We start from the raw sequence: 19,394 nt of genomic DNA, 5'->3' as shown, positions 1-19,394 counted from the left end.
CGCCTCCCCTGCGCACCGACCCTTCCCTCCCTCAGGCGCCTCCTCCCCTGTTCCCCCCCATCACACCCGTCATCGCTCCTCTCTAGCCCTAATCATCAGACTGCATCATGTCGTCTATCACCTCCACCACCTCGGTGACCAGTCCATCACAGACCAGCGGCATCCTTACTGCTTGGCGTCCACCTTCTGCAGGTTTGCTCGGGCCTTATCCTCAGGCCAACACCGTCTTTGTTGGGTCCCAGACATCTCTGACAAGCCAGCCATGGCTGCAGCAAGCTGGGGTTGGTCTCAGCCAGTCAGTCTGCCCCTCAGGCACCCTCCCCCGGCTGGGACCCATCTGGTCTGGTAGCTGCCTTGCATCAGCTTAAACACCAAGGATCCATCCCCTAGGTCCTCGGCACTGGCACCACCGCCTACATGTCATCATAGGATGGATACTCCGCTCCCGCTTCCCTTTCTCCCTCTCTTTCATTATTGTTGGCAATGGCAACTCCCTTCATGTTCGTGTCCAGGGCCACTCGCTTCTTCCAACTTTATCCTCTCCTATTCATATTGACAATGTTCTTGTTGTACCCTCTCTCATTCCTAATCCAATGTCGTGCATCAGTTTACTCGTGACAATCTTTGCTCCATTGAATTTGACCCCTTTTGTTTCTCTGTTAAGGATCTTCGGGCCAAACGAGAGATGCTTCACTTGTCTAGTAATGGCGATCTCTACACCCTCCTTGTTGTCGCTTCTGCTCATGCCCACCTCGTCGTCTTGTGTGGCACCAGCATCTTGTCATCTCGCCCTAGCTACCCTACATAATACTAGAGTCATCTCTTGTAATAAAATAAGTTGCTTTATTTGCCACTCTTGGCAAACATACATGGCTACCTTTTGCTAGTTCAAACTCATGCACTTCCGCTCCCTTCGAGCTTCTTCATTGTGACATCTGGACTCTAGTTCCTAGTATTTCGAGTTGTCTTTATTGTCTTGTCATTCTAGATGATTTTAGTCATTGTTGTTGGACGTTTCCCATGCAATGTAAGTCTAAAGCACACAATAACTACTTTCTTTTAGTTTGTGCGTACCCAGTTCAACTCACCTGTCAAGTGTTTTCATACTGATAATAGTTGAGAATTGGTTAACAATGCCACCAACTCCTTCCTTGCTTCTCATGGCACCCTGTTACGCGTATCCTACCCTTACACCTCCGCTCAGAACAACAAAGTTGAACACGTTCTCCATACGCTTAACAGTCTGTCTGAACCCTGCTCCATGCCTCCATGTCGCCCCGGGCTTGTTCGGTTAGGGGTGGATTGAGAGGGATTGAAGGGGATTCAATCCCCTTCTATACAAATTTAAATAGGAGGAGATTTAATCCCCTCCAATCCCCCTTAAACCTCTCCAAACCGAACAACCTTAGGGCGTGTTCGGTTACACCAATCCAGAGGGGGATTGGAGAGGTTTAAATCCCCTCCTAGTCAAAAATAACTAGGAAGGGATTTAATCCCCTCCAATCCCCCTCTGGATTGGTGTCACCGAACATGCCCTTAGGGCTAGTTTGGGAGCCAGAAAACCGGAGGGGATTGGAGGGGATATAATATCCTTCTTATTCAAAATTGAATAAGAAGGGGATTCTAGCCCCTCCAATCCTCCGGATTTGTGGTTCCCAAACTATCCCTTAGGGCTTGTTCGGTTGCGAGGGGATTGGAGGGTATTGAGGGGCATTAAATCCCCTCCTATTCAATTTTAACTAGAAGGGGATTTAATCCCCTTCAATCCCCCTCAAACCACTTGTAACCGAACATGGCCTTATTGGGATAAGGCCCTAGCAACCGACACCTACCTCCTCAGTATGCGCCCCTCTTCCACCATCCACAGTCGCATGCTATTCGAGATTCTCCATGACACGCAACCAAATCTCACCCATCATAGAGTTTTTGGTTGCCTCTGCTTTGCTAACATCTCTGCCACTGCCCTTAATAAACTTGCTCCTTAAGCCAGACTTGTGTCTTCATCGTCTATCCCTCATCTTATCGCTCCCAACCTGTTGCTGGCCTGTTTGGGTGGGTCTACAAACACCGCTCCCACCCTGTTCTAGGTGGTCGTTTCGGTTCGATCTATGTGCGCGCGGGCTCGGCCTACCAACATCTGTGGCTCGTTGCTTGCTCGACACCTAGTTGCTTCTCCTGCTACCCCATGGCGCCACTTGCTCCACGGCTTCCCATGCACGGCGCCCCACCTCTAGCACTTTTTATGATGCATCACTAGGTCCATGATAGGCTTTTTCAAGCCGCATGTCTACAATTTTAGTGCTATAGATTCTTTTGCCTCCCCGATGCCATCAAACTACCTTAGCGCGCTCGCCGACCCACATTGGTGGGTTGCTATGACTGGTGAGTATTGGAGGCTGATCATCAGTGACACGTGATGCCTCGTCTCCCGGCCTCATGGTGCCAATGTGGTTACGAGCAAGTGGATCTTCGAGCACAAGTTCTACTCAGATGGTATGCTTGCCCGCCACAGGTAGGTGGTTTGCGGCTTTTCATATCAGCACAACATCGACTACGATGAGACCTTCAATCCAATGGTCAAATATGTCGTGCTTAATATTGTCACCTCTCATGTCTGGATCATCCATCAACTAGACGTCAAGAATATGTTCTTTCATGGCCACATCGAGGAGACGATCTATTATCAGCAGTTGAAAGACTGATGAGTATTGGAGGCTGATCATCAGTGACACGTGATGCCTCGTCTCCTGGCCTCATGGTGCCAATGTGGTTACGAGCAAGTGGATCTTCGAGCACAAGTTCTACTCAAATGGTATGCTTGCCCGCCACAGGTAGGTGGTTTGGGGCTTTTCATATCAGCACAACATCGACTACGATGAGACCTTCAATCCAATGGTCAAACATGCCATGCTTAATATTGTCACCTCTCATGTCTGGATCATCCATCAACTAGACGTCAAGAATATGTTCTTTCATGGCCACATCGAGGAGACGATCTATTATCAGCAGTCGTCTGTCTTCATCGACCCCTCTGCTACTAATCATGTTTGTTTGTTGTAGAAATCCCTTTATTGTCTGAAGCAGGCTCCTCGGGCGTGATACCTATTAAGTTGCATGCACCAACCAATTCAACCCAAAAGCTTAAACTAATAGGAAGAGGTGGGCAACTCACTTATATCCCAACACTCCCACTAACATCGAGGCTCTCTCAAGTCTCAGACATGAAATAGAAGCAAGTAAAGATTTATTTAATTAAGCTAACAAAGATTTAAACTTGAGTCCTCTGACTTTGATACCATATTAAGGCCCTGTTTGTTTGTTCGTTTGAGCTTCTAGGTAGCTTCTCAGCGTGAAAAGCCAGAAGTTGAAACAAACAACTAGCTTTTTGTTTTAGCTTCTGAAAAGCTAGAAGCTCAAAAAAAACTGAATTTATATGTGAAGCTCAAAAGCCTGGTTTTATGGGTTTCTGTAGCTTTCTGAGTTTAGGAAACTAATAACATCATCAAAAAGCTATCATTGGCTTCTCAAGATCAAAAACCCAGCAACAGTTCTTCAGAAAAGCTACAAAAGTTGTAGCTCAAACAAACAGAGCCTAAGTTGCATGCACCAAACAGTTCAACCCAAAAGCTTAAAATGATAGGAAGAGGTGGGCAATTCACTTGTATTCCAACAGTACCAACAGTTTGCCACATACATACACCGCCTCGAGCTCGCCGCTTCAGCCTCCGACATGTCCTTCTTTGTTTACAAAGATTGAGTCTATGTTGCCTAACTACTTCTCTACATTGACAGCATCCTCGACGCAGTTGTTGTAGTACTTCACCTTGTGTCTCCACAACGAGTTCGCATGACGGACCAAGGTGCTCTTCACCACTTCCTCAGCATCTCCATCACGTGCTCCATTGACAGCCTCTTCCTCTCCCAACGGCAGTATACCGTTGACCTCCTGCAGCGAGCAGGCATGACCAAGTGTCAATCTACATCGACTCATGTTAACACTCGCGCCAAGCTCTCTTCCACCGATGGCACATCCGTTACTGATCCGACCAAGTAACGGAGCCTCGTCGGCGCATTGCAGTATCCTACGCTCACTCGCCCCGACTTGGCATATATTGTCCAGCAGGTCTATCTCTTTATGCATGATCCTCGTGAACCCCAGCTCACGTTGAACAAGTGTATCCTTCGGTACATCAAGGGCACATTGTCCTACAGCCTTCACATCGGTATTGGCCTTGTTCTGTCCATGACTGCTTACGCAGATGTGGACTGGACTAGATATCCTAATTATCGGCGTTCTATCTCTGGTTACTGTGTCTACCTTGGCAACAATCTCGTCTTTTCGTCCTAAAGATGCCAGACGAGACGACTGTCTCCCGCTCCAGTGCCGAGGCAGAGTACTGTGTCATCGCCCATGTCATCATAGTTGCTAGTTACGGCAACTGCTGCGTCTGTGAGAAGGTCGCATTGGGCCAAGTTCAGGTGTTCCACATGTCATCCTCTCACCAATTCACCGACATCATGACCAAGGGCTTGCTTATTCGGTTGTTCACCGATTTTCGGTGCAGTGTGTGTCCGTGATTCTCCCACTACGATTGCGAGCGAGTGTTAGAGATTGTACAGGATTGTATCTAGGAATATCTTTAGATTTGTAATTGCCTTGTACTCCAAGCCATATTGATTTGCCTGGTACTACAAGCCATATTGGCCCTATACATATGGTCACCCCCCACACACACGCGCGCACACCCCTAAGCGTTTGTGGTATTTCCCATCTATCATTCTGCAATTATATCCAGAGCATAAAGTGTGAGCTTGATTAGATGTGCAATACTTATTTATAGCAAGGGCTTGTTTGTTTTGGTTTATTTTCAGCTTTTGACCACCAGAAGTTGTTGCAGACTGCCAAACGCCCAGCTTTTTAGCCCGCTTTTATGAGAATCGCTATGGTGAAAACCGTCAAAATCAATGTGAACATAGAATCGGTCGATTTGTCACGAAATGAGGAATCCGGCAACCGGCACTTTCTAGATCCTAAACCCTATGGACCCTTTCATCTTTTTCCGCATATAATCCCCACAGTATTTAGATTCTTCCCACAGCAAGATTCTCATAAAAGCTCGTCAAAAAATCCAAAACAAACAGGCAGATAATGCCCTGCACATTATTTGCAAGTGTACCAAAATGCTCACCGTAGCTACTGCACCCGTATACTTCTTTGGGATTATCAACTTCAAGATGAACGGCCATAGAACAAGCTGAAAATAAGAAAATTAAAGGGGGTTGCTTATTTAGCTATGATAAAATTCACTTGCATAAATCATTGGTAAACAAACTGATTTCCTGATTCGATGAACATAATGCAAAGAGCTTTTACCTCCATTTCAGGAATGGTGATTGCTAGCAAAAGTAGACCCTTTTCACACACAGCTCTTAGTTCTGATAAGCCAGCAAGACTTACTTTCATCTGATAAATGGAAGTAGAGTTTTACAATAAACATCATACTAAAGCAGTGACCCGTAGCAAGTAAATCACAAATAATACAAAATTAAGTAAAACCTCAAATCTTTTGTCCTGGAAGTACTCATTTCTCAGAGTGCCGAGGTCATTTAGATCGGCATCAGTTATAGCACTATGCCGCAGCAGGAACTCAACTGCCAACTCAGCAGGATGTCCACTTAAATAGCAGTGTGAAGCCATAACAACAATTAGCTGCAGACAATTTAACTAATATAAAAACCATGAAAAATTGGATGCATAAAGATCATAAATCAGTGATGCAACTCCGATTCATGCAAGCAAAAATGACTACCTCCACCAAAAGTTCAGGTGGAAAGCATTACCTCAGCTAGCGCCATACGAATACCCAAGCTCTGTTGCTCTAGAAGTGATTTCATGATTTCAACCAGTGGTGCTTGTTTAGTATGCCATGATTCCAACAATCTATAAAAATATATCATAAAAGCTGTAACCAACAGTTTTAAAAGCAGACACAGAACAAAACAGCAAAATAGAGGACCTGGGCAATAGGTGTTTGATTGTGCTAAGCGCTCCAACAATAGATGCTTCATCTTTTGATTTGCATTTCTGCATAGCAATAGACAGTAACTAATTACAAACCTACATAAAATATCTTGGGCAAACTTGGGTTTTTTATGACGTGTGGAAAAAGGGCTTACACTCAAAAGGAACATGCAAAGATCTTCAGGATATGCTAAACCAATTACCAAAAAGCAATGCTGGAGCTCATTGTATGTCTACAAGCAGATAAATCTAAGACATGAATATCTTTATAAACGGCAGATATACATTTATTGCAATCGATGGAAGTTTACAAAAAAAATGCACAGAAACATTGCTTAAAAATAGACAGTAATAACTAATAAGATCTCACAGAAATACTGAAGAAACACTGTATCATCATCATTTCTACTAAGCAAGTGCTCAAAAAACTTGATTTTTTGAGCCCTTCAATTGTCATTTCTACTTGTCACATCAAAATGTGGCATTATTGGATTGAAACAATAAAAAGCAACAAGTTAGTTGATATAACAATGAAACAAGAAAGGCCACGAGTGAGGCAGCCACCTTCAGTCCCTTTGAAACATAATGCTCATCTTTGTTGTTATTGGCAGATACTAAAGGAAGAAGCGTAACTAAGATAACAGTAAGCTCCTGCAACATAAGAAACAACAGAATGAGTGATCAAAGATCATGCTTGACATATATTTAGGATTTTATATAGTATCTTCATGCTGGATACTTCACGAAGGAATATGATGCATGAGCTAGAAACATATGGCAGTGACAGGACAGAGCATAAACACTTAATAAAGACATCTTTTGTTGAGGGGCAGCAAGATTGCTAGTGTGTGATCCAATCCCATCATCAATGTTCATAATCTGAAATCTAAAACCAAAAATAGAACTGTATGTAGCAATGAAAATATGCAGCATCTGCTCTTTGTGACTCAGGCAATGTGAATATATCATGTTTAGCGAAAGGGCCTCTAGCCGAGTTGGTTAGGTGGTCTGAGTAGCACTCCTTAGTCCTTAGGTCCTGAGTTCGAATCCTAGTGGGAGCAAATTTCAGGCTAAGGTTAAAAAGGTCACTCGCTGGTTCCCTTAGTCGTGTGCACACGAGATGGACTGACCTATGGAGAGCAGATCCTCGTGTAGGGGCTCGGAGGGCTCAAAGCACAAGTAAAGATCTGGCCTATAGGAGGCGGGCCCTCATGTTGCACGGGGGGCAGCTTTCGTGATCTTTCTCTGTCGGGGCTCTGATTGAGCTTCTTCTTAACATAATACCGTGGGGGTGGTTTTTCCTCAACCGGCCGAGTTTTTTTTAATATATCATGTTTAAACTGAATGTTTGAACTTTTAAGTTTTAACCATGTGTATCATATGAACAGTGCCAATGAATTTTTAAACTGAATGTTCCAACTTTTAACCATGTCTATCATATGAACAGTGCCAGGCCTCTACAATAGTGGTGCCACACAGCGCACAGTTTTAGCTTATCATAGCTGCAAAAGGTGAAAAGGAGAAAAGGGAGAAAGAATATATTCAGAAAGTGAAGAAGGCATGTCTTAAGCAGGTTCTTCATTTACCTCAAAATCAAGTAAAGGGGGGCCACTATGAGACAACAATGATGCATTAAGAAGGTTGTGAAGACTGTGGGATGCAACAAAAGCAACTTCTTGATCTTTCTTACATCTACATGTGAAGAAGAAATTGATGTCTTGGTGGACACTGGAAAACATCTTCAATAAATATACAAAATAGATAACATACAGATCCAGCATTGTTGGTACAATCCTTGGCAGTGCTGATTTCAACTGTGACCTAGTGACCAGGCCAACCATTTCACCCAAAGCCTCCACAGAGGACGACCTCACCTGGTAAGAATATTAAGATTACAATCAGAAGTATCTATAAGTTCATATGATCAAGCAGCATAACGTTAGCATATGAAATAAATGAATACTCTACAAGAACTGTACACTAAACCACTAATGTTAATGTTCCAACAAACTATAGCAACTTTAGAACAGCTTACCTCAGCTGGTGATGAGTTCAATATGTGGTGTTTTGCGGGGGCCAAAGGCTTGACCCGTCTTTCGGACCTAGCCTTTGTGTTCAACCCCGGCTAGTAGGCGGTTATACCTCTTGTTGTTTGTGTGCGTGAGTGGTGTTTTAGGTCCTTGTATATGTTAGACTATGTGTGTGTGAGTGTGTGTGGGCCGGCACCACTGTTGGGCTGCCGGCCCATTAGGATTAGGGTTGAGTCTATATATTGTAACCTCTTCTCTATTATTATTATATCAAGCCATTTCACTATTCTACATGGTATTCTACGTGGTATCAGAGGACTAGGTTAGGGTTAGGGTTTCTAGCAGCCGCCGGCTGCCCCAAACCCCACAGCTGCCTAGCTACCCCCGGGAGGCTCAACCTTCCCTCCCGGGGGCGGCCTCCCTCCCAGCCGCCCCTTCGGCCTGCCCCGCCGGCCGCCGCCCCTTCCCCAGCCCGTGGGCAGCTCGTGCGCGGTGCAGCCTAGGGCCCAGACGTCTGACGTGGCCGCGAAGCCACGCGCGACCTCGGGGGTCATCCCCTTGACATCCTCGCGCACGCCGCTGTCGCCTTCGTGGCGCTGCCACCGTCGGCCGCTGCTACCCTGGCGTCCAGCACGGCGATGCCCGCTGCTACCTGCGCCCCTGCGCACTGGCACCGGCCCGAGCCTCTGCTCCCCGCCCCCAGCGGCCGCCGCCGGCGCGAGTGCCAGCAGCTCGGCGTGTCCGGCCCCGCCCCAACCTCCTATGCTCGACGACGCCACCACCCCTTCCCTGCTCGACCGCGCCTCCAGGACTCCGCGCCGCCGAGGGCGCTCCCCACCGTGGTCGTTCCCTGCCGACGGGCGCCGTCACCCCCCCCCCCACCTCTCCCTGCCGCGAGCGCTCCCCGCCGCGGCTTCATCTTCCCAGCCGCCGACCTCCTGCGCCGTGACACCGGCTTCCCCTTCGTCGCCGGCGCCACCTGCTGGGCCCACCCTCCTTGGCCACCGGCCCAGCCCCTGTAGCTGTCGCCAGCAACTTCCCCGGCGGCCTCTCTCGCTGCTTCATGCACACGTGCTGCCAAGACGTCTCCAACTGCGTCGTCGGCTGCGCTTAGGCATGGACGCCTCCCCAGCGACGGTGGCACCTGTGCTCTGGCACCGACAGCCCTTTCCCTGCCCCCGTCGACCTGTGCACGCTGCGGGCGTGCAGCAATGGGTGCCCCGCCGCAGCCAACCACGTGTGGGCTAGCCGTCGCCAAAGCCCCGGCTCATGTCCAGCGGTGGTGCCTCTTCGTCGGCCACCCCCTCCCTGCCCGCTCTAGCACCTAGCAGCAAACTTATCGAGCTTCTTTCATAGCCATCGTCAAAACCACCTACCAGGACCGGAGCAGGCCCCTGCCCGGCTGGACCCACCTCGCTGCCCACCCCTTCATCGCCTTCGTTGAAGCCGTCGCTGCCGCGGCCTTCCCGGCCGGATTCACTGTTGCTGCGACCTTCTCGGCTCGATCCGCCGTCCCTTTGGCCGGACCGCGTGTACCCGGCTGGATCCGTCGCTGCCATGGCCTTCCCGGCTGGATCCCTGTTACCCCTTCTATTCTGCCGCAGGCGCGGACACCATGATCGGTGCAGACGCGTGCACTGTCGTCGGCCTCCCTGGCGGGGCTCCTCGACGTCCGGTCGATCGAAGAAGCAAGAAGGTTGCCCTGCTGGTGCTCTTTTGTTGTGTCGCCCTCGCCGATCGTTGACGCTCGAACGTCGACCCCTCCCGAAGAACAGGCTTTTGTTGCGTGTCTCCCGATCGCGACCACCTCGACTTCGGCTACCTCGTCATCTAGGGGCTCTCGTCTTTTTGGAGCACACATCGGTCTCTACTCCAGCCGCAACATTCGCGCCATCACGACGCTGAGACTGCGGGGGGATTTCAACCCGTCGGCTCCTACCTTCGGCCTCTACTCCAGTCTCATCGTGTGTGGTGCCCCCGTTGCGACTGCGGGGGGATGTTAGACTATGTGTGTGTGAGTGTGTGTGGGCCGGCACCACTGTTGGGCTGCCGGCCCATTAGGGTTAGGGTTGAGTCTATATATTGTAACCCCTCTATTATCAATACATCAAGCCATTTCACTATTCTACATGGTATTCTACAGTATATACTGTTTTTCTTCCACTAATGAAATGATACGCAGCTCTCCTGCGTGTTCGAGAAAAAACTTTAGAACAGCCTAGAGTTAAGTGTATGGTATATGTATTTTCTCCACTTCTCTATTGCTAACAGCAGTGATTACATATCGTCCAACTAATCGTGATTAGTCGCGATTTAGTCAGTCTGATCGGCTACCAGTACTCGATCAGAGGTGTCGATTCGATCAGTGGACCTGATCGTCCTTATCGTCCGCCTAATCGCGATATAGAGCGATTCATCGTCCTAGCTAGCGATCAGACGATAGACTTAAATACGCTCAGGGTAGTTCAATAATTGTTTTAGGCCCTAGAGCCAATATTAATTAGTAGCCCAGTGACTTAATTAGCAGTCTGTTCAAGTTCCCTGTCTAGGTCGCATCTTCTGCTTCTCAGAGGCTTGGACGGCAGCTCCAACTCCATTTCCATTCTCTTCACTCTTCTTCGATCTCTGCTCTCCCCCCCCCCTTTGTCGCCTATCTTTCAACAACAACAGCACTCTAGAGATGAGCACCTTGTTGGGAATAGTCCAACATTGTGTATTGTGGAAGAGCAAGCATGGTTTATATGGTTGAAAGTGCAACCCCCTAATGGGCAGCTTTTGGGGGGGTGTTGGCCCAACAGACCTAAAGCCCGTTGCCATGCGTTCGGGCGCGTGTGTCGCGGCCCGACGGCCTAGGTAGGGCGCGTCGTGTGTGCGGGCGGCCCGACGGACACACCATATGTCGGCGGTCCGGTTCCAACACATCTCTTCTGAAGGTACCTGACTGGCTGACTCTCTCTCGATTTTATGTTCATTTCGAACTTTCATATAGACTTGTTGTTGCTGCCTTGCTAATGATCTCTGATTCTCTGCCTTGTTGGTGATATCTAATTCCAAGTAACATTAAGTCATTCCGGAGTCCAGACATTAAGTCATTCTAGTAAACATCTAGGCAACATTAAGTCATTTTAGTTTTCAGACATTTTTTTTGTTTTTAAGTCATTCATTCCTGTTTTTCAGGGAAACATCAAGTCATTTTTTAGGGAAACATTAAGTCATTTTTTTGTTTCGGTCATTCTCCCTGTGTTTATCAGACATTGTTGGTTTTTTCAGTCATTCCAGAGTCTAAGCAACATTAAGTCATTCTTTGTTTGTCAGTCATATTTCATATTGATCGGCTCGATCGGGCGGTCAGACGGGTGGGCGGCTCGGTCGATCGGCTTGGGCGCGGTGGGTGGCTCAGTCGATCAAATTGGGCGCGAACGGTCGCTCCGTCGGCTGGGGACGCTGGGGTGGCTCAGGCGGGCGGGACACGGGCACGCCAGGGATGGTCCAGGTGATGGACCCCTGGTATCACCCTAGGTGATGAATAGATCTGCCATATATATATATATATATATATATATATATATATATATATATATATCATGGGCTCCTGGCGACCAGGTGGACGGCTAGGGTAGATTAGGGGCGACTAATCGTCGCCCTAATCGCGTCTAATCGGCTGATCGCCCAGGCCAGACGATCAGGCGATTGAAATCCATGGCTAATAGTCCTATAAGTTGAGACATTATATTGTTATAAGTTGTGTGAAAAAAAAACTCAAAGCCAAAATTCGGACGCACCTTTAGATCACGTGAGCCTGTCCATACTTTTATAAGTAACTCAAATACTGAATTCATGAAGGACCTGTCATTAAGATATTAGATAAATGGCATGCCAACTTCCATTACCTCCAAAAACAAGTTTTGACAAACTGAAAGCTTACATAACATCGTTATCAAGAGGAAGCTCAGAGGGGGCATCTCCCAGGTACTGCCATGCAGCCTGGCACCAACACTTGAATGCTGCAAAACAGAAGAGAGCAAAAGTAATAAGCAATTTTTCTAAATATTGAAAATTTTTCAGAAACATTAGAGGAGAATCACTGATGATTCGGGAAATGCATTAGCAATACCATTCGCAAAAACAGGCCGTTGGCCATCTCGCACACTTCCTAGGATAGGTAAAACACGCAAAAGCACGTCCTTCAACCGTGGGGTGAACTGCAAAGCTTCAAAGAAACAAACACATGTTGCAAATTCAGTAGTCCAACTCAATCAGATGGAAATGAATTAAAAATGTAATTAACCTTCAGAAGACGCAAAATCTGCAAGTATTTGTAACATGGCTGGCAGAGCAGAAGTTGGTCCAGAGAAGTGAAGAAAAATTTCCCCCATCATCTAAAAACGTTAGGGCAACAGATTGATATCAGTGAAATGCTGAACTACTACTCTACTAATAAAGAGTAACTAGCACACAAGAACAAAAGAACAGTGGATATCAATAAAGCCTTCATGCTAGTGCAGCAAACCTCAAGGCTACTTCACCAACAAAGAAAGGCTAGTCTTCTTCTTAAGTTGGATATCAATAAAGTCTTTGATTCGGTTTCGTGGCCTTTCCTTATTGATGTCATGAAATATTTTGGTTTTGGCCAAATTTAGAGGGATATTATTTGTGGGCTGCTGTCCTCTTCTTCAACCCAAGTGTTGCTGAATGGTTTTCCAGGGAATTGTATTAAGCATAGAAGAGGCCTTCGTCAGGGAGATCCTCTTTCTCCCATGCTTTTTATCCTTGTCATAGATATTCTGGGTATCTTATTTTCACAAGCGGAAGAAGCAGGGCTGCTGCAGCATCTGTCAAGAACAACCAGGCTCCATCGGATTTCCATGTACACGGATGATGTGTCTTTGTTCCTGCATCCCTCTACATCCGACATTGAGATCACTATGGATATTCTTCATTTATTTGGCGAAGCTTCGGGTCTACATAACAATGAAAATAAGTCTAATGTTTGTTAAGGCCCATAAAGCCCATATATGCTCGCATGCCTATATATATGCTACAGTACCCGAGGGGGTATCTATCTCGCCTAATCAAGGTTAGTTACATGGTAACAGAGCAGGTTAGGGTTAGGGTTTACGTCTAAATCCCGCCCTGATCCATTTTTTTGGTGCCGTCGTTGCGCTGCCATCACGGCCAGCCCTCTCGTCGCACCTCCTGGCCGCCGTCGCGCCGTCTCTCCGTCGCGCGGTCTTCCCCTTCCCCCATCCCGCCGCCAGGGGATCTCGGCCGCCGCCTTCTTCCTACCTGTTAGGAATAAACCCGGCACCGCGTATTGGTGCGTGGTTGCCGAGTAGATGTGTGTGCGTGCGTGTGTTGTGTCTGAATCGTGCAGCGATCATAGGAGCAGTTAGTGCATGGGTGTGCGCTGTGTTGCACGTGTGAGCGTCTAATGAGTCAAGGTGCATGCAGCGTGTAGTCCATAGCTTGCCTCGTACGTCGCGAGGCTGCATGCTGTTGTTAGGAGCACTGGTGACTTGGTCCTACTGCTGGCCGCGTCTTGCGTGCCTAGGCGCGTCGTGCGCATGGCCGTATCATACGGATCGAGGCCGTTAGATCAGCAGACGTGGAGTGAGTGCTCCACCGTGCATCCTGAGGTCTTTATATTCTCATGTACTGCTCAGTTCGTGTTACGGCAAGGTATAGAAAAGCTGGTGATTGGGCACCAGGCGTTCGGGCGCCATTGCCTTGTCTCTGAGTTGTTGTTCTTTCGTCTTCCTCCTCCCAACGTCCATTGTTCTTGAGCGCTAGTGAGTTCTAACAATTGGTATCAGAGCCATTTTATGCCCAAGATCCTGCACTACTACCTCGAGTCCGAAGCTATGGCGATGGTTCCGCACGACGCCGGGGGGAGTTCGGTCTCCATGTCATACCCGGTGCTGTCGCCGGCGAGCTACACGGCGTGGGCGATCTAGGTGGAGTCGATCCTCGACTCGCAAGGTCTCTAGGAGGCCATGTCTCCACCAGATGATGGCGAGGTGAACGCGGTGAAGAACAAGACGGCGCGGGCACAGCTTCTCCAAGCTCTGCCCGATGACATCTTGATGCAGGTCTCCACCAAGAAAACGGCGACGGAGGTGTGGGCGAGCCTCAAGACTCGTTTCGTCGGGGCGGATCGGGTCAAGACGGCACGCCTCGCCACGCTCAAGGGGGAGTTCGACAAGCTGTACATGGAGGACGGGGAGGCATTGGACGACTACGCCGGCAAAATCAGCGGTATGGCGGCGCGTTACGCCGGGCTTGGCGCGAAGCTCAACGACGCTGCCATGGTGAAAAAGCTCCTCGACACCGTCCCGGATCGGCTCTTCCCCGCCGTCGCGGGCATCGAGAAGTTCTGCGACGTCGAGACGATGGCGTTCGAGGAGGCACTCGGCAGGCTGAAGGCGTTCGACGAGTGTTCCAGACGGCGTACTCGTGCTGGCGGCGAACGACGCGATGATCAGCTCCTACTCACGGAGGCCGAGTGGAAGGCTCGACAGAAGAAAAAGTCGTCGATCGGGAAGTGCTTCAACTGCGGCAACCGCGGCCACTTCGCACGGGACTGCCCCAAGCCGAAGGAGGAGGCGCTGCTCGCCGACGCCGACGAGGAGGCGACACTCCTGTGAGTGCAGGAAGCAGTGTCGAATTTAGGGGGAGATTGTTAGGAATAAACCCGGCACCGCGTATTGGTGCGTGGTTGCCGAGTAGATGCGTGTGCGTGCGTGTGTTGTGTCTGAATCGTGCAGCGATCATAGGAGCAGTTAGTGCATGGGTGTGCGTTGTGTTGCACGTGTGTGCGTGTGAGCGTCTAATGAGTCAAGGTGCATGCAGCGTGTAGTCCATAGCTTGCCTCGTACGTCGCGAGGCTGCATGCTGTTGTTAGGAGCACTGGTGACTTGGTCCTACTGTTGGCCGCGTCTTGCGTGCCTAGGCGCGTCGTGCGCATGGCCGTATCATACGGATCGAGGTCGTTAGATCAGCAGACGTGGAGTGAGTGCTCCACCGTGCATCCTGAGGTCTTTATATTCTCATGTACTGCTCAGTTCGTGTTACGGCAAGGTATAGAAAAGGTGGTGTTTGGGCAACAGGCGTTCGGGTGCCATTGCCTTGTCTCTGAGTTGCTGTTCTTTCGTCTTCCTCCTCCCAACGCCCATTGTTCTTGAGCGCTAGTGAGTTCTAACACTACCTGCGTCGTCCTCTGCCAGGGACCAGATCTCGGCCTGCGCCTGCTCCGTCCGCCGCGAGGGCAGGATCTCGGCCTGCGCAATCCGCCGCCAGGGGATCTCGACTGCCGCCTTCTTTCTACCTGCGTCGTCCTCTGCCAGGGAACGGATCTCGGCCTGTGCCTGCACCGTCCGCCGCCAGGGGCGGATCTCGGCCACCGCCTTCTTCCTACCTGTGCCATCCCCTAGCAGGGACAAGGTCCGCCGGATCTCTGCCTGCGCCATCCTGCTGGATTATGCGCCAGCCGCCTTTGCGGGCAGGGTCACGGATCCGCTGCTCCCGCTGGAAATCTGCGCCTGCTGCGGATCTGCGCCATCGCCGGTAACCGCTGCTCAACTCGGCTTCCGCGCTCAGGACCTCCGTCAACTCGTCCAAGTCGGGCTGCTCTGGTTTGTTTGGTTTCAGGCCTCCTGTTCTACCTGATTTTTTATTGCATTCAATATGGCGACAAATGCTATTGTGGTCAATATCACTCTTGATGGTCAAAATTATCCGGAGTGGTCTTTCTGTGTTGGGACTGCACTCCGGGGACATGGATTACTCTTCCATTTGACTGATGTGGCACCCATTCTTGCTGATGATCGTCGCAATGCTGCTGATATCAAAACATGGCAGCTTAATGATGGTAACGTGATGGCTGCTATGGTGAACAGCGTCAAACCGTCTATGATTATGAGTTTGTTTAAATTTAAAACTGCTAAAGCCATCTGGTCTCATTTGAAGGAGCGTTTTGTTCAGGACAGTGGTGCTCTATTACACACTCTCATGCAGCAGACACATGTTATTGAGCAAAATGATATGAGTATTGATGAATACTATTCAGCCTTCGATCGTCTGATGAGTGCTTTGACATCTATGGTGCCTGCTTGTACTGCTGATCCGTGTCCGGCTCATAAGTTTATTGAGAAGTTCTTCACTTACAGATTTGTTATGGGCGTTCGGTCCGAGTTTGATTCTCTTCGTGCTCGTTTACTTCAGGGTTCTGACACTCTCACAATGGCTAAGGCGTTGTCTGATTTACTTGCTGAAGAGACTCGTCTTAATTCTCTGTCCTCTACTGGTGGTAATCCTCACAGTGTGTTGGCTGCTGCCCAGAAGCCTAAGAGTGTTTTTAAGCCTTGTGATCATTGTGGCAAGACCAATCATCGATCTGAGCTTTGCTTTGTCAAGTTCCCTGAGAAGTTGACTGATTTCCGTGCACGACGTGCTGCTCGTGGTCGTGCTACAGGACCACCTTCTAGATGCTCAGTTATTGTTGCTGCCACTTCGTCCGCTTGTACTTTAGAGTCGGCCTGGTACTTGATTCAGGAGCCTCCTTTCATGTCACATCTGATCAGTCAAAGTTGGCTTCTACTACACCTGTCACAGATGGTGCTTCAGTGCAGACAGCTGATGGTACTGTATGCCACATTACTCATAAGGGTTCTCTTTGTGATTCACACTTTACAGTACCTAATATTTTCTTTGTTCCTGAGCTATCTATGGACCTTCTTTCAGTAGGTCAAATTACGGATCATAATTGCTTTGTCGGCTTTGATGACTCATCTTGTTTTGTACAGGACCTTCGCACAGGGGAAGTGATTGGGACTGGTCGTCGTCGTAGAGCTGCTCCTCGCCTCTACATCTTGGACTCCTTGTGGCTTCCTTCCTTGTCTACATCTCCAGCACATGTGCTTTCAACTACCCTTGCTTATGTTGCGTCTTTTGCCCAGTGACATCATCGTCTAGGTCATTTGTGTGGATCTAGATTGTCTACTCTAATAAAGTCAGGTTGCTTAAGTCATACTTCCGTTGAGTCTGATTTTCATTGTAAGGGTTGTCATCTTGGAAAACAAATACAACTTCCATATTTTACTAGTGATTCTCATTCTGTTAAACCCATTGATTTGGTTCACTCTGATGTTTGGGGGTCCTGCACCTTTTGTGTCAAAAGGTGGATATAGATACTATATCATTTTTATTGATGATCATTCTAGCTACACTTGGATTTATTTCATGAAACGCCGCTCTGAGATGATTTCAATTTATAAATCCTTTGCTCGCATGATTCACACTCAATTTTCTACTCATATTAAAATCTTTCATTCTGATTCTAGTGGTGAATATTTATCTGATAATTTCCGCCGGTTTTTGACTTCAGAGGGTACTCTTGCTCAGCTTTCTTGCCCTGGTGCTCATGCACAGAACGGTGTGGCTGAACGCAAACACCGTCACATTATCGAAACTGCTCGCACTTTGTTGATATCTTCTTTTGTCCCTTCACATTTTTGGGGTGAAGCAGTTTCTACTGCGGTTTATCTTATCAATAGACAACTGTCATCCAAACTCTCTGGCAAAACACCTGGTGAAGTTCTTTTTGGAACTCCTCCACGATATGACCACCTTCGAGTTTTTGGATGTACGTGTTATGTATTGTTATCTCCCCGTGAAAGAACTAAATTGACTGCTCAATCTGTTGAGTGTGTTTTTCTTGGATACAGCCCTGAACATAAAGGTTATCGGTGTTATGATCCATCTTCTTGTCGCATGTGTATATCTCGAGATGTGAGCTTTAATGAAAACCGACCCTTCTTTTACAACTCTTCCACTCATTCTTCTTTTTATTCCACAGAGTCTACCTCCTTCATGAGCCTTCCTCCCATTTTTGAAACTTCATCAGTACCACCATCATCTACTGTTTCTACCCCAGATGTTCTTATTTCCATCACACCACCTCCCACTTCCACACCACCTCAGTCTTACTCTTCCAAACCACCTATCACTCAGACTTACATTCGTCGTCCTCGCTCTACTACCACGGCTAGCCCTAATGATAATCCTGTTGCTGATACTTGTACTAACAATGATGACTCTCATGTTGTTTTTACTCGGGGGTATCATCTTCGTGACTGTGGCACTATTGCAGCTCCAGAACGTTATGGGTTTCCTCGTGCTGGTGCAGTCATTGTTGAACCATCATCTTATAAAGAGGCTTCTGGTATACCTGAGTGCCAGCTTGCCATGACTGATGAATTAAATGCCCTTCATAGCACATGTACATGGGATGTGGTTCCATTACCTGCTGGTGTTGTATCTATCACGTGCAAATGGGTCTTCAAGGTTAAAACCAAATCTGATGGGTCTATTGAGCGATATAAAGCTCGTCTTGTGGCCAGAGGCTTTCAACAGACCCAGGGTATTACTATGATGAGACTTTAGCACCTGTGGCCCATCTGACTACTGTCCGAGCTTTACTTGTTGTTGCAGCTTCATCTTCTTGGACTATCTCTCATATGGATGTCAAAAATGTTTTTCTTCATGGTGATCTACATGAGGAAGTCTATATGCATCCACCTCCTGGGATAGAGGTTCCCTCAGGGCATGTATGTCGTCTCCGTCGAGCCTTGTATGGTCTTAAACAAGCTCCTCGTGCTTGGTTTGAGAGATTTGTTTCTGTCATCAAGGCTTGTGGTTTCTATTCTAGTGATCATGATCCTGCATTGTTCATTCATGTCACTTCACGAGGACGCACGTTGCTATTATTATATGTTGATGACATGTTGATTACAGGCGATGATCCAGACCATATTGCTCATGTGAAGGCGTATCTGAGTAAGGAATTTCAAATGTCTGACTTGGGGGCACTCAGTTATTTCTTGGGCATTGAGGTTTTGCAGACTCAAAATGGTATTTATCTTTCTCAGGCCAAGTACATACAAGACCTTCTTGATCGTTCTGGTCTTAGTGATACTCGGACTGTTGCCACGCCTATTGATCTTCACTTAACTCTTCGTCCGACTGATGGGACACCTTTAGAGGATCCATCTCGATATAGACATCTTGTTGGCAGCCTAGTTTATCTTACTGTTACTAGGCCAGATATTGCTCATGCGGTTCACATCTTGAGTAAGTTTGTCTCTGCTCCTACATCAGTTCATTATGGGCACTTACTTCGTGTGCTTCGATATTTACGGGGGACAAAAACACAATGTTTATTTTATGACTCAACTTCCCCACTTCAGCTTCATGCTTACTCTGATGCTACCTAGGCCAGTGATCCTACAGATCGTCGCTCCATTACTGGTTACTGTATTCTTCTTGGATCATCCCCTATTGCTTGG

General features: G+C 48.0%; 1 protein-coding gene across 3 annotated transcripts in view; it reads right to left on the bottom strand.

The window, feature by feature from the left end:
* Positions 1-19,394, bottom strand: part of LOC103644425 (protein SHOOT GRAVITROPISM 6) — an 80,237-nt gene that overhangs the window by 55,154 nt on the left and 5,689 nt on the right. For 2 of the 3 annotated variants that reach the window (XM_020545050.3, XM_020545051.3), the window contains exons 6-18: positions 12,341-12,431; positions 12,167-12,262; positions 11,978-12,056; positions 11,835-11,898; positions 7,793-7,896; positions 7,609-7,714; positions 6,587-6,673; positions 6,178-6,255; positions 6,018-6,085; positions 5,842-5,941; positions 5,558-5,710; positions 5,375-5,464; positions 5,190-5,255 (exon numbers count right to left, since the gene is read on the bottom strand). In XM_020545050.3, the coding sequence (XP_020400639.1) occupies positions 5,190-5,255; positions 5,375-5,464; positions 5,558-5,710; positions 5,842-5,941; positions 6,018-6,085; positions 6,178-6,255; positions 6,587-6,673; positions 7,609-7,714; positions 7,793-7,896; positions 11,835-11,898; positions 11,978-12,056; positions 12,167-12,262; positions 12,341-12,431 (1,182 nt within the window). The remainder of the gene's footprint in view (positions 1-5,189; positions 5,256-5,374; positions 5,465-5,557; positions 5,711-5,841; positions 5,942-6,017; positions 6,086-6,177; positions 6,256-6,586; positions 6,674-7,608; positions 7,715-7,792; positions 7,897-11,834; positions 11,899-11,977; positions 12,057-12,166; positions 12,263-12,340; positions 12,432-19,394) is intronic. The other variant, XM_020545052.3, reaches the window with a different exon arrangement.

Source organism: Zea mays, chromosome 1, assembly GCF_902167145.1.
Source record: "Zea mays cultivar B73 chromosome 1, Zm-B73-REFERENCE-NAM-5.0, whole genome shotgun sequence".
NCBI classification, from domain to species: Eukaryota; Viridiplantae; Streptophyta; class Magnoliopsida; order Poales; family Poaceae; genus Zea; species Zea mays.
Note: the sequence above shows the minus strand (reverse complement) of the source record. Positions and strands in the feature narration are given on the sequence as shown.